We start from the raw sequence: 15,739 nt of genomic DNA, 5'->3' as shown, positions 1-15,739 counted from the left end.
AATACGCTTAAGAGTTAAGGTATAGTTTTGAATTTAATCCAATTGCCATTCATTCATCGGCCATTGTAAATAGCAGAATCGGAGCCCAGGGATTACAACTGTTTACATTTATTATGTCATATCTTTCATCAAAGCACTCTATACTACAACTAAAATAATAACTGAACCAATTTCTATTACAGATAAGCCAAATAAACAAGCACACTTTAACGGGCGGTCAAGTTACTGTCAACCAATGTCAGACGATAGATAACTATTCAGAAATAGACATAGCATTCGAGAGCGTCCAAAAACAGTCACAATTCCTGCAAAACGACAGAGAGAATTACCTCAAAGATGTCTTAGAATACATCAATGAAGATACGAATAATAAAAACGTACAAAAAAGTATTGAAACTGATTATATGTCACAAGAAAGAAAAATCCATAATGTTGACTATAATCTTGACGCGAAACAGATGCAAGGGACTTATGTAAACGATTTTGAAGCTAAAGCCGTCGAACATAACGAGATTATTCAATTACTTCAAGATAATTTCGTTAATTCCCCCCCAGAAATGAATGCCATTGGAGATTTCAACAGTAATTTTGAAAAAGAGGACTTCAATCACATCTTAACTTACGTTTCAAATGAGTTGAACATGTCAAATGATGGTTATATTAATAACGACTATACATACCCCACTCCACCTCGTTCGGAAACTGTCCCAAGCCCTATGTCTGCTTCCCCTTCGTCATTTTACCCCTCAAATTCTGAATACACCCTCTCACCAGAAAGATCACCAATCTACAACAGTGATTACGAGAAATATCAAGAAATACCCCATTTTGAAGAAGAAAAAGATGGCGCCGAGAAAAAAGCGCGCGAACGCACGCTGTCAATGTCATCGATGACAATGAAACAGTTTAAGGATATGCAAAAGGAGATCGTTTATAATTTCTCGAAACGAGATTGCTGTCAAATGAGTAGAAAAAGTTGTAAGGAACTGTTTGATGAACATATACAGAAATTGAATGCTAATGAGAGGAAGAACTTGTGTGTCGGAGTTTCACGGCTTGATCTGCAAAAAGCTTATGGGTGAGTAGATTCTTTAAATTAAGTTAATTATTTATTATACGTTGGTATATGGCCTATAGGCTTCCTCCATAAATGGGCAGAGGATTGATCACAGGTTAAGCTACATTTGAAACGGTTGGTCTTAGTTGAGTGACTATCTATGCTATAAAGAGTTCCTCCGTGTTTCAGAAGGTTAAATTGCGGGTACTAACTATTAATAACTTACACAGAACACAGAACTACACAGAACTTAGGTAGTTAGACAACCACTCTAACTAAGGTGTATCGTGTTGCCAGGTAACTGGGTTGAGGAGGTCAGATAGGCAGTCGCTCCTTGTAAAACACTGGTACTTGGCTGAATCTGGTTATACTGGAAACCCAACATAGTGAGAAAAGGCTAAGATGATGAAGGAATCATTCCAGAGATTCGCGTTTAAAAAAAAAGCTTCTTTGCTTTGTAATACATGTATCTATAAATGTAACTTGATTTTCTTTGTTAAAATAGACTATATAAGTATAAAGTGTAGTTAGTTTAAAGATACTGAATGAAAATATATATAATTTTCCTGGTAGCCATTTTGTAATGACGTCAACTAATGATTAACAGTACAAATATTAATTTGATTGGAGGAAAATATAGCATTCGTATTTATATACCCTTGACATTGCCTATATACCTACCATTAAAACAATAATTGCTTCAAAATTAATAAAATTAAGTATGGCAATACTTAAATTGATCGCAATTTGCCACCCACACTAAGTAGTTTAATCCTCGTGTCACGGGTTTCACAAACATTCAAGTCACATTCACAAGACACCCAGACTCAGGACAAGCATTCGTGGATCACACAAATGCTTGTCCTACGCGGAGATCGAACTAAACGTCGCGCTAATTGTATATATGTAAATATAAATGCATGAGATTCGAATCAATAACTTCGTATAAAGAATTTCATTCATAAAACCGCAAAACTTCCACCATCTTACTAACAAACATGATTCTGTATAAAAAATGTTATTTCTACACACAGTAATATTATTTAAAACTAGCTATATATTCCCATGTCTTCATTCGCGTGGAATTTTGCAAAAAAAACTTGATTTTTTTCTAAAATAAAAGTAGTCTAGAAAGTAAAACTACTAAAAAGTAGTTTTCTAAATGACTCCTTGTTACATCAGCTACCTGTCAATAAAAGTCCTTTCAAAATCGGTCCAGCAATTTCAGCGATTAGCCGGGACTAATGTAGTAAAAAATGGTTATTTCAATACTACAAACAGACACTCCGATTTATAGATATGTGAAGATACCTATTGCTTTACTTCGCCGAAACAAGTTGTTATGATGTCTGCCTAGATATGACGTAACATTAAAACACCGTTAACCAACCTTCAGAAAAAGGAAACTATCTTAAACATTACAAACGATTTGCGGTTTGTATCGTGACAAGACTTCATAAAAATATTATGTTTTGAAGTGAATACTATAGTTATCGATAACTGGACTGTTGGTCTAGTGGTTAGTGGCCCTGACTGCTATTATCGGAAGTCGTGAGTTCGATCCCCACCCAGAACAAAATTGTTTTTTGTAAACGTCTCCCGCACTAAGGAATTTAATCCTTGTATCGCGGGGGGTTTTACAAACATACAAATCACATGCACAATGACACCCAGACTCAGAACAAGCATTTGTGGATGACACAAATACTTGTCCTACGCGGGGATCGAACCCGCGACACGACGCGTACAATAGTTTTGGCGTGGTGACCTCAACCACTCGGCTATCCGTATTCGGCGGGATATTTTTTTCTGTTTTTGGGTGTAATTTAATTAAAAAATATTTATCAATGGGGTGTTAGACAAAAAAAAACTGTTAAATCGTTCAGACAGATTTCCAAAAAATATTGGATAGTATACTTATTTTTTGTATCTCGTAAACAAAAAATGATGTGAATACAGTGATTTAAATTCTGGGTATAGATCTCTTTCCATGCCTGCCGGAGCAGCGGAATTGTCCGAAAGGGTTACCGTGGCTCCGGTACACGAAGGGCAAAGGAAGGAATATGGATGGGTTTAAGTCAGAAGAAGTCTGACACTCTCGCTCAACGCCAAGCGGAAGGAGTCATTTAATGATTTCACATCCAAAAAAAAGAGTAAAAAGACCTCTTGAAAAATCGAGGCTTTTAAGTATTGATCACGACGCTCACTGCGGGCAAAACCAGAATCCAATATTTGGATAATTTCAACGATATTTTCCTTCTAAAATTCTCTTTTTATATTGCAATACATTTGTTATTTTATGTCAATAGTTCATTGATCTTCACTTGGTTTTCAACAAGTATAATTATTATCAATGGTTGATGTACAACCTGGTGTCAGAGTTTAAACCGCTCGTAGACCTCTGACGTGACGCAACACACCCTTGAAGGCTTTAAAGTGTCCTTTCTGATTAAATTGTAAATAGGTGTAGTAGTTTAAATCAGACAGAAACTTTTTTGGGGAAGTGACGTCATCATGATTCTTATCCTGATGGTTAAACGCAGCAATATTAAAAATTAATCTTTTTTTAATTTGACTCCATTCAGATTTATTCAATAGTTGTAAATTGCATTGTCATCGGGTTTGAAGCTACCCTAATAATTTCATCCCGCTAGCTTATTGGGAAGTGCCTCAAAATTGAGTTACAAAAATCCAACCGGAACGAAAAACAAACAAGAAAGTGAGTGTATAACAACGTGGGCAAAATGCACTCATCTCACAATATGCCACGCATACATACAAGATCACCTTCAACTCGAAACACATCACCATTGACGTCATGAAAATGGAGGACAATTCTGTTAGAATTTTTGACGTTATAGAATGATGTCTGTCGTTGAAAAGAAATGAATTACATCCATAACTGACGCCGACGCCGCAGGCTAATTCGATTCGCTACCAATTTAATTTAGTCTGTTCCTAATCGCTTTCGATTCGAATTTGTAATCAAATCACGATTCTGAATAGAAATATTGTTTTAAATGTCATTGTGTCAAAGCTTTAGAACAGCCTTTTACCAACTATGTTTGGTTCAGCTTCCAGTCTAACGGGATAATTAAGTACCAGTGTTTTATAAAGAGCGACTGCCCATATGACCTCCTCAACCCAGTTACTGATAACACGATAATCCTTAGTAAGGCTGGTTGTCAGACTTTCATGCTTCTGACTACCTGTAACGACTGTCAAAGATGTATGAATAACAGCCGGGACCCACAATTTAACGTGACTTCCGAATCACGGAAGAAATCGTTATTACATAGATTGTCCTCCATCCAAGGACCGTCCGTGTCGAGCATAGCTTTATTTGAGATCGATCAACTTGTGCCGCCCTAAATATTGGATCTGTCATCTAGCTCCATCTGACGTCACTTACCAGTACGCTTTTTACTAGCAAGTGATGTTACTAACCCCCACTACCAGACATTTCATCATTTCATCGAACAGAAAAATATGTATTCAAATCTGTCTGACGTTCTAAACAGTTTGATATTATAAGATTCTGCACCTGTTTCACAATCACTGACAAGCTGATATCTGGCAGATAAATTGAAAATTTTGACATTCTTTATATGAAAAAAACTGTCAATTAATTTAACGGGAATTTACTTGGCTATAGTGAAACAGGCTCTTGTCAAATACCCATATTTTAGTTGACTAGCAGATGCCCGCGACTTCGTCCGCGTGGCAAGCAAACCCGTAATACATTATTTTGTTCTATTGTCAATAGTATTAGCAGCGTACGCAGAAATAGGTTTCCGATTTTACACCTTTGGTTACATGGTCGCAATTTTCTTACAAAACCTTAATATTTTTCAAAATAAATTATAGCCTATGTTCAGTGGGGATAATGTAGCTTCTCAACAGTGAAAGAATTTTTCAAATCGGTCCATTAGTTTCGAAGCCTATTCGTGTCAAACAAACAAATCTTTCCTCTTTATAATATTAGTATAGACAGATATTGTCAACGTCTGCCATTTGATTTGCCTCCTAGGAAGTGGACCCCGTTATATAGCATTTGATTTTGTCTTTTTATTACATTTGACAATGACATGACAGGTTTAATAGCAACAGACTGACAAGAACGTCTGCATAGCATTGTATAAATAGTTTCTTAAAATAAGTTTTCACAATGGGTTTTTGTAACAGATGGCATAAATAAGTTTTTATGCAAATAAATATAGCTGGTGATTTTTGCCTGGCCTGTTGGTCTAGTGGTTGGTGACCCTGATTACTCTAACGGAGGTTCTAGGTTCGATTCCCATTTTGGAGGAATATTTGCGTGATAATTACGATCATTTGTTGTGTCTGGGTGACGAGTTTAGTTTATATTATGTATGTGTTATATTATGTATGTGTTTAGAAATATATAGAAATACATTTTTATTATTATTAAGTAGCTATAGTATTTACAATTTAGATAAACATATAGCTTAAAATAACTGCCTAGAAAACAAAGATTAGAATAAAGCGTCAAAAAATTCAGCGGCATAAAGTGTATAAGTATGTTTATCAGTTGTCTAGTACACATAATACAAGCTTTGCTTAGTTTGAGACTAGATGGCGTTGTGAAAGTCCCCAAGAGCGTTGAATGTTAAACTGCACAGTACTTTCATACCCCTTCCATGATAGCATTGAACGTCGCAATCTTGCTGGAACTCGCATAAGAAGTTCAATAAATAATTCACACTGTATTATAATATAATCTATACTTCTATACTAATATATAAGAACTGAAGATACTGAAGAGTTTGTTTGTTTGTTTAAACGCGCTAATCACAGGAACTACTGGTTCAAATTGAAAAATTATTTTTGTGTTGTATAGACCATTCACCGAGGTAGGTTTTAGGCTATATACCATCATGCTGCGACTAATAGGAGCGAAGGTACAATGGAAAATGTGGAAAAAAAACAGAGAAAATTATTCATCTTCCGTTCAAAAATTCCAATCTTATATCTTCTAACCACGCGGACGAAGTCGCGGGCAACAGCTAGTTAACTTATAAATGAGAAAGTATCTGTGTCTGTCGGGCTTTAATGCCAAAACTACGTAAGCGATTGCAATTAAATTTGATACAAAGATAGTCAGGGCCCGTAAAAGAACTTTTTAACTGAAAAAAACGTTTGTAAGAGTGTAATACGTAAGTTTATACGAACCCTTTTTGGCATAGTTTACTGCTTTGATATTTAATTTAAATAAAATACATTTACAGTAACTATTGGGTATTTCAATTTGGGAGGTCAAGTTTACATTCCCATGGTAACGGGACCCACAGCTCCCTATAAACTGAAGTCCACGCTTACCAAGTCCCCAGCAACAGCCAATAATAAATACTTTTTGTTTTCAGTGTGCTACTCCACATCATGTTAAGCCTTGCTAACGGTTCTGATAAGGAGAACCTGCAGATCTCTCTCTTCAGCCTCGTTTGTGACAAGATGCTGGCTCAGGATCCAGCTGTGTTCCTTGGGGATGGTATGTACATTTTATGGCTTTAAGTTCTTGAACCGACTTCAAATTGAAAAATTCTTCTCTTTTGTGTTGAATAGATATTGAGGAAGGTTTTAGGCTATATAACATCACGCTGCGATTAAAAGAAGCGAAGATACAATGGAGAATGTGGTAAAAAACGGGGAAAATTATTCATATTTGAGGGATTCCGTTGCATGCGCTGCGAAAATGGTTCAAGATACCTAAAATCATGTACAAAATCATAACTTACCTATATCACCTAACCACGTTGACGAAGTCGCGGGCAACAGCTAGTTTAAATATAAAACAGGATTCTTAAATACCCTATTTTAATACATTGAAAGGCTTCAGAAGCCAAAGTGATTAGCAATTTAAAATGGAGATAAAATAATTAAGTTTATCTGCAATCCAATTTATTTATAAAAATGACAAGTACTGATATTGGTCTATTGTAATTGATTACACTTTTAGATTAATGTATTAACAAAATAACAATTGTATTGAAAGTAAATTGTTCATAATCAGAAAATCTGCAGCAAAGTGATTGAGGTTACCACACCACACCTACTGCGCTGGTACCTATGACGTAGGACGCGCGTTTGTGTGATCCACGAATGCTTGTTCAAATTTTAGATCAAGAATTTTAATTTTGTCCCGGACTTGCTCAACTCAGTTACCTGGGCAACACGATACTCCTTAGTTAGACTAGTTGTCAGAATTCCAAGCTTCTGAAGCCCGTAATCACTTTCAAAGATGTACGAATAACAGCCGGGACCCCGAATTTAAAGTTCCTTCTGAAACGTATTTATCGGGATCGCCCGACTAGTTTCGGACCCAGCTGGAGTCCTTAATCATAAGCTGACGCTGCGGCGAGCGAGTCGAAATCGCGACCCCTGTTTTTGGTAAGGCGAGGGAATCCTCATGGATAGTCACTCCCTCGGGGGAGGAAATGGGTAGTGTCAGACTCTTACTGACTAAACCTGAACCGCCGGGTGAAGTCAGCCGGGTTTTTTTTGCCGGCACGTGGTGGCATTGCATTGCAACATCAGCTCTGCCTGACTAGTCGGGCAATCCCGATAAATACGTGAAGAAACCGTTGCATCATTTTATAAATATGTATTTCATCTACAGTAGGTCTTAGTCTGCTGAAGTCGGCTGCTCTCCGCTGCCCCCACCGGCCACTGCTCACTCGTTACATCGTACAATGTGTCCGACGCGCCCTGACCGCCAACCCAGCCGCCATCGCAGGAAAAGACCATGTTTTCCATGAGGTAAGGGAGATATTTGCACCTTTACTATGTTAAAAACCGTTATGTAACTGTTCTGTCGTGAATTCACAAATATTTCTTTACAAGCACAAAGACACCCAGACTCAGGACATGCATTCGTGAATCATACAAATGCTTGTTTTTCTTTTATATTCTTCTTATTTTTTGGATTTAACATTAAATAGCGGTGCAGCATCATTAGGTCCCATAAACTTTTTTTGTTCGGATCGGCAGTCATCAAATGATTCCTTTCCACTCTGGGTTGAGACGTAGGGAGTGTCAGACTCCTACTGAATAAAACCCACCCATGTTCGTTCCTTTGCTCTTCGTGTACCGGGGCCACGGTAACCTTTTCGCCCAATCCCGCTGCCCCGGCAGGCATCAACCCTGATGGGAATTGTAATTCTAGTTTTAAGATCGGTTTTTTAGTTAATTCATTTTCCATTTTTGTTCAAATAATGAACAAAAATGTTGTATTGTCATCAGTCCTCAATAAATGTACTGTGTTAAGTTAAAATAAAATGTGGCTGTTCGAAGTGGGTAAAAATCGAGTCCAAATTAATCGATTACAAAACAAACAAACATACGAATTTAATACAGGCTAAATATCCAATTTGCATTTCAGGTCGACATCCTCGGTGACAACTTGGTGATCGCTTGTGCGAGAGCTGGCGACCGTTGTTCGGATGTGTTGAGCGAGCTGGTCCGAGCTGAAGACAACCAGCCGCCGCTGTTCAAGCTGCACCACACCAATGCTGATGGTAAGAATAGTCACGACACACCCACAACCACACAACCTTTAGACACCTCACATCACTCGAATAGACCCAACACACCCACAACACAACCCATAGACACCTCACATCATATTTTTATTATCTATGAGACTTACCAAAAACTTTTGCGTCTTTTCATACCCAGTTTATTTATTTATTTACCTTTATTCCACATAACCTATAAGTTAAGCCCTACAAAACCGTTGCAACGGTTTGGCTGTGGGGTCAAAGAGTTTCTAAAAATTACTATAACTGACATGTTTGTAATTTTTATATTTATTACTAGCTTTTCGCCCGCGGCTTCGCCCGCGTCGAGGTCGGTTATATCGCGTTTCCACGAGAACGGACTTTTGAAAAGTCCGGGATAAAAACTATCCTATGTTCTTTCTCAAGGTCAACTCTATCTCTGTACCAAATTTCATTTAAATCAGTTCAGTGGTTTAGACGTGAAAGCGTAACAGACAGACACACAAAGTTACTTTCGCATTTACAATATTAGTAGGGATCTGTCCCTAATTAAAACTGTTGAGGAGCTCAGATAGGCAGTCGCTCCTTATAAAACACTGGTACTTAGCTGAATCCGGTTAGACTGGAAGCCGACCACAACATAGTTGGGAAAAGGCTAGGCCGATGATGTCCCTATTATATCTGTTCTATTTTCTCAGGTTACACAGCGTTGCATGTGGCGTGCAGTCAGCACAGCGCGGCCAATCCTCGTTTGCATACAGTACATGTGCTATTAGTACACGCGGGCTTCGATATTACTGAGGGGGTGAGTTTTATTTATTTGTCATAGAATTATAGGTTAAATTAAATAACGACAGAAAAATGTGTCATAAGTTTGACCGCTATGTGTGTCTGTAATATTTGAAATAGGTAAACCGATTACAATGCAGTTGTTTTTGTTATTTGTAAGTTATAACACCATTACATACAAAATAGGAACGAAGCGGCTTTATAAAAATAGAAGGAACGTTATAGAATAGGGTTGTGTATGGCTGTGGTATTGTAGCTCTTAAACAGATTGACCGATTTTGATGTTATTTGAAGTTTTCTCTCGCCGGGGATTTCTTTAATATTACCTTTATAATTACGGAGACCTCACGCTGAATCTTTCATTTAGTTTCACCTGTCTCTTTGTCTGTAATCAAATCTTGCAAGTTAAACCCCACTTCCCGGTTTCCGATTGAGATGAAATTTTTCTCACATATATTATGTATATTGTGTGACAATGTAATATTATAATGACAAATGGATCTGATGGTGGAACTTAAAGATTCTACAATGATATCTCTTCTAACCTGGATACTTAATATCTGGCATATTCTAGGACCTGAAAGGCCGTGACACTGCGCTCCATCTAGCGGTGAACTCGGCGCACTGCGACCTACAGCTGATACTGCTGATGTTCAAGCAAGTTGACCGCAAAGACTGGAAGAGTCTCGCCCATTGCCCTAATCTCAGGTGAATATCTATTTTAATTGTAGCCGAGTGATTGAGATCACCAAGTCAACTGTGCGAGTGTGTTTTTACAAATGCGTGTACTCATTCTGGGTGTCTTTGTACATGTGTTTTGAATGTTTGTGGAACTCCCGCGAAAAAAGGATTCAAATCCTTAATGTGGGAGTAGCAAGTAAGAGCGAGTAGAGACTAGTAAGTAAGTAGTAAAAAGTAAAAAAAAAAAACTAAAATTATTAGTTTCGAATCCGTGTGAGAAAGTTAAGACTGCTTATTAAATAATATTAACTATATATAGCTTTTATTAGAGTTAAAAAGGAAGTAAAGGAAGATAATTGTCATCATGTTTAGTTAACATTTTCACATATAAATCTTCTAATATATAAAATTGGTATACATATTGGGTAGGTCTGAGAATAGAACAAAATTTATTTTTCATACCCCTAAAGGTAAAGGGTTGTTCAAACAAAAAAAAACATATTTTCGGACGATTTTCTTCTTTTCATAATGTGGCATTAAAAATACATACAACTAGAAATAATTAATTTATTAGGCAAAACAACGTTTGCTGGATCAGCTAGTAATAGATATAAATTAATGTTGCAGCGATTTTAAAAATATTTAACCGGACTAATGGTTTTTGCCGTATTCATAGATCGGTTTGGACCCTATCTATTCCGATTTAAACCAGACAGGTTTATCTGTTATTAACATCGTATATTTTTCTTTGCAGCACGAAAACACCAATTGATTTAGCTCGTTTGGCAACAAAAACTACAACCAGACAGAATTATCCGCAAGAAGTGCTAGAATTTTTGAAGAAATGTCGTTAATATACACCGCCTTTTCAAGCAAGATAAGATAGTGTTACATCGCATAAGAATAGAAAAGGAATACAAAGAAATCTTAATACCCACGTTTTTAAATGTCAGTCTATTCAAATTTTATCGAAAATCAGTCCAACCGTTTTTATAGTTGTAAATTGCATTGTCGTCGAGTTTGAAGCTACCCTGAAAATTTCAGGCCGCTAGCTTATCGGGAAGTGCCTCAAAATTGAGTTGCAAATATCTAACCGGAACGACAAACTAACAAGAAAAGTGAGTGTGTAAAAACGTGGGAAAAAATAACTACTGTCATGTCTTGTTTAAACTTCAACTTATGCAGGGCCACGGATGAAATACTAAATTTCATCCGAAAAATTCGAAATCGATTTTTAGTTTTTAAAAAATAAAGTTAAAGCGGCATTTTGAAGGAAATACTAATTGTATATATATAAAATATATTATATTTTTATACAAATATATACCTGATATGGTTGTGCGATAAAGAAAGATGTTTTATACCTATGTATTTCGAAGCCATTTTGTTAAAAAAATTGACATAGATAATAAAGAATAAATAACAGATGGCGTTAAAATTGGTTTCCGAGTAAGATTTTAGATGTTAAGTTAATAATTATCTTTGACGTAATAGTTAAGTAGATTTTAAGTTGAACTTCGGTTAGATTTTATATTTCTTTAGTAACGATTCTGATGCAAAAGGATTACAATGCTTATCTAAGCTTATACCTAAAAACTCGACGACCGCACATCCCATAGACACCTGATACTCAGTGTAATACTCCAAAACAATTCTGTCAACTATCTGAGGTGGAGGAAGCGGGGTCCTGCATCCTGATTGGAGCTCTCAAGGTCAACGTTAACGCGGAAGTGTTTCCGGCTCACGGTACTGGTCGAAACTAATTCTAATTGTTGAGTGACGAGTGACGAGCGACCTGTGTGAGAGTTGTGAGTGTCATGTGTTGACAGAGAGCGGTCGACTGGTGTGAGGTGTCTAGGGGATGTGTGGGCGTTGCCCACACATGCATAATTAATTAAATGCGTCAGAATCAATTAGATTTTATGTAATTATAAGCTATCATGAAAACCATTTTCTTTAAGAATAGTTCACAATAGATTTTTGACAAACATTCAATGTTTTAAATTGAATGCAGATTTTAAAATAATCATTTTAATAAGAGAATAAGTTTATTAGGATTAAGAAATAACAATTATTTTTTAACAGTAAGGCACTGACCAAATCGAAAAATAGATTATCTTGCTTCATATTAATTAAGCGGGGGAAAAACGAAACCGATTGACGAACGAATCTATATTTTTATTTGGTCTGTGCGTGAAGTTTTAACAAAGCGATCTAAATCGGTAAAATCAACTCGAGTTGCTATTTTAAATAATAGTTTAAACTAACAGTTCCTTTTTACCGATTCAGAATACTTTGAGGTTAAGAACATATTGAGGTTAGATAATTTGGCGCCTTTATAAATGTCAACGTCAATTTTCAATATTGATCGAATGTTTGTAAATAGTTTAAATTTGTGATGATACTATTTTTAATAAATATCCACTTGATTAGAGACAATTGTCAATATGTTTTATATTAAATAAAATGACAAAATTGAGTGCCTTGATGCATGACAATGCAAATTTTTATTTTTTGATCTCTATATTTGACATACATATTAAAAATGAAACGGATATAAAATAGTTTTATTTTTAAGGTTATTTTTAAACCATCAACTTTTGCAATAAGTTAATTACGCAAGCACCAGTTTGCGACTTTTTCTTGAGGATGTCATAATTTTTCCTATGCGTGAAGTTTTGGTGTAAGAAATATACGGGATTGTTTTTTCTTATTATGAAATCGGAATAAAAAATCGAAATGATATTTTGAAAATAATTGAACTGTTTTGTCGCACTTTGCTGGTGTTGTAACATTGTAAATATCATTGTTAGGCAGTAAATGAAATAAGTAAATATAATAATCAAGATGTTTTAACATAACAATTACGCAACAACTTCCATTACAAGCAAAAAAAAAAACAAACAAAGCAAAAACTATATTTTATACGTACCTACACCGATATTTTTTTCTGTTTTTGGCATTAAATATTTGTTAAATAAATAATGTGCTTATTATTTACCCAGAAATACATTTATTTATTATTTATACTCAAACGCCACAGAGTACCAACTATATAGATCAGTCAGGATACCAGCTCCTTGGACCAGAATGACTCCTTGACCTAAAAAAGTCAAAGTTTAATGGGAAAAATTCAACAGTAATTGCAAAGATAAAATTTGATCATCACGTCAAGACAAGTAATAATGAATTTGAAAGTTTATTACGTAGAATGCCAGTTCTGAGTTTAGATGTTTACTTATGTGCCTTGCATTTAAGTGTAACCTCTCGCGTGTAATTCCTTAGTGCGGGAGTTGTTTTGGAAAAAAATAACTCGATTTCCTGTATAGGTTCTAGGATTCTAAATAAAACAATTTGAAAATATTCAGATTTTAATCATTTACCAAATTAATAACATTGATTTATGTTCAATATTTACAAAACAAATAATTATTAATTATCTTTGTTTTTGTGACTTTTTGTGTTTTCAGATTCATTGTCATTCATTCTATCAAGATGATTGCGTAGCATTATTTTCAAAGTATATATACATTATATATTTTTAAAGATAAATAGGCCAATATGTTATCACTTTTGAGTCGCCATATTGTATATCTAAAGTCGGAAAACTCAAACCTACCAGTCTCACCCATCACTTTATTTTAATCTCATTTTATTTGTGGACTTAATTTCATTTTCAAATAAGATCTTGTAGCTGCCTTACAAGACAAATAATCCAAGTTGAACGTTTATTACATTCAGACACACAATAACTTCAGTTAAAAGGACTATTTTTCAATGTAACAACAGAAAAAAATGCTAAAGATTTCGCTTTTTAGAGGAATATATTTTTTAAATTGATCTAGCAAAGGTTTAAGTGAACATCACACTAGCTCACAGCGGAAAGATAAATGTCTATAGGCACTTATATTCACACATTCCCATATCACAGAAAAATCTCAAATTCAATCTCTTTTATACATAAAAATGTTAACAACATTCAATTATAAAAATATTACTAATTTATCACCCATAGAAACTACTGTTATAAAAATTAAACAATACTATAAACAACAAAATTTTTAACAAAACCTCCTTTGAAAGTATGATACAAATAAGCAAAGGCATGTGGCAGCACTGTTAACAAAAATATATATAAATGTTTGTCTATGGGTGGTGAGCTACCAAATGGGTAGAGCCAGAGACCTCTCCGATTGCCATCTCTTAAATGGTGGCTTGAATATGCAAGAATAAGCATGAATGATAGGAGATATATATTTATTTTCTTTTGAAAATAACTGTAGAGTAAAAGAAGTATTGTTATTAGTAGCCAAAATGTTGTGCAGTGGAATATTCCTCGTTGTTTCAAATTCGTCATGTCCTGAAAAATAAAATTTATTTATTATTACAAGAATAATTATAATACATTTTTGATGTAAATTGGTTGTCTATTGGTCTGGTTGGTTAGTGGCCCTGACTGCTATATACGATGTTGTGGTTTGATTCCCACCCAGGACAAATGTTTGTGTAATGAGCATGATCACATGTCCTGTGTCTGGGTGTAATTTATCTATATTTTGTATGTATTTAGAAATATTGAAGTATGTGTATCAGTTGTCTAATACTCATAATTTGCTATTAATAGATCAACACTTGCAGACATTATCAATATTACTCAATATAGTAATTATTTGCTATACATCTATATATGTAATTTTTAATGACTGACATCATTTCAATGCGAAGGAATTGAATACTATAAGTTCAAGTTAAATAAGATGATCTTTTTTTTGGTTTAAAACTAGAGATAATATAAAAAAAAATACAAGAAATATATTTTGACAGCTTACCTTTAAATAAATCGATCTAGCAACAAAAGCGTGGTCTATATCGATGAATAAAGACACAAATGTACAAATTAATACATTTAGGACACATATTTCGATATTCAAACTGTGTTCATGACTAAAAAATATTGCAGAAGAGAGAAATCCTAACGTCGCATGAACACTGCAGTCAGCTAAGGAGCGGAAAGTGTGAGAACTAGAATATTTAGACCGAAACACAACATAATCACCAACATAGGCAGAACAGATTATTGCTATAGACAGTATAACTTTTAAAAATCTCATTTTGATAACATTTTATAGGTTATGCTTTTGTTTACACTATTTTTACTTCTTTTTTTGTTGTTGTTGATATTTATGGCACGTAACACTACATATTTATTTCACTAATTACAAGTTTAGACTGCAATTAGTTAAGAATTTAGTAATTAATTAAAACTGACAATAACTTTATTTTGACATTGTAATGTTTTTCCTTCCGTTCGGAAACGACTGAAGAAAAGTGGTGTTAATTAAACCTTCAAATGTAATATAACAATTACATTTTGTTTGTTTCAGTTTTGCTACTGAAAAAACAGTTCGTTACTACTACCAGTGACTTTTTGCAAAACTGAAAATGATTCCTTTATTGTTGTTTTCGGATAACTACTTCGTTTTCTCGGAAGAAACCATTTTGAAAATGTTTCATGATTTCTGAACGAATTTCTGATTTATATTTAAATGATGGAAAATGGGAAAATATTATGACAGTCATGAAATTACAGTCGATAAAAAATGATTTTAATTTAACTGATATAATGTCGAAAGGTTTTTTTTTATATTTACACATGGTTCATACCAATATTTTGCAAGAAACCTCATATTTTAGC

The 15,739-nt window shown here is 34.8% G+C and overlaps 2 protein-coding genes across 2 annotated transcripts in view; one reads left to right on the top strand and one right to left on the bottom strand.

The window, feature by feature from the left end:
• Positions 1-12,601, top strand: part of LOC113508946 — a 50,001-nt gene extending 37,400 nt beyond the window's left edge. Inside the window, exons 3-9 of the mRNA XM_026892157.1 lie at positions 183-1,078; positions 6,442-6,566; positions 7,695-7,834; positions 8,457-8,592; positions 9,273-9,379; positions 9,938-10,071; positions 10,799-12,601. Of these exons, the coding sequence (XP_026747958.1) occupies positions 183-1,078; positions 6,442-6,566; positions 7,695-7,834; positions 8,457-8,592; positions 9,273-9,379; positions 9,938-10,071; positions 10,799-10,898 (1,638 nt within the window). The 3' untranslated portion in view covers positions 10,899-12,601. The remainder of the gene's footprint in view (positions 1-182; positions 1,079-6,441; positions 6,567-7,694; positions 7,835-8,456; positions 8,593-9,272; positions 9,380-9,937; positions 10,072-10,798) is intronic.
• A 970-nt stretch (positions 12,602-13,571) lies between these two features.
• On the bottom strand, positions 13,572-15,345 carry LOC113508956 (transmembrane protein 267). The gene is made up of 2 exons (XM_026892170.1): positions 14,874-15,345; positions 13,572-14,404 (listed from the first exon to the last, which is right to left on the bottom strand). Exons 1-2 carry the CDS (start codon positions 15,153-15,155, stop codon positions 14,078-14,080), a joined length of 609 nt encoding a protein of 202 aa, XP_026747971.1. The 5' UTR covers positions 15,156-15,345; the 3' UTR covers positions 13,572-14,077.
• Between the last annotated feature and the right edge of the window lie 394 nt (positions 15,346-15,739).

Source organism: Trichoplusia ni, chromosome 3, assembly GCF_003590095.1.
Source record: "Trichoplusia ni isolate ovarian cell line Hi5 chromosome 3, tn1, whole genome shotgun sequence".
Lineage (NCBI taxonomy): Eukaryota > Metazoa > Arthropoda > Insecta > Lepidoptera > Noctuidae > Trichoplusia > Trichoplusia ni.
Note: the sequence above shows the minus strand (reverse complement) of the source record. Positions and strands in the feature narration are given on the sequence as shown.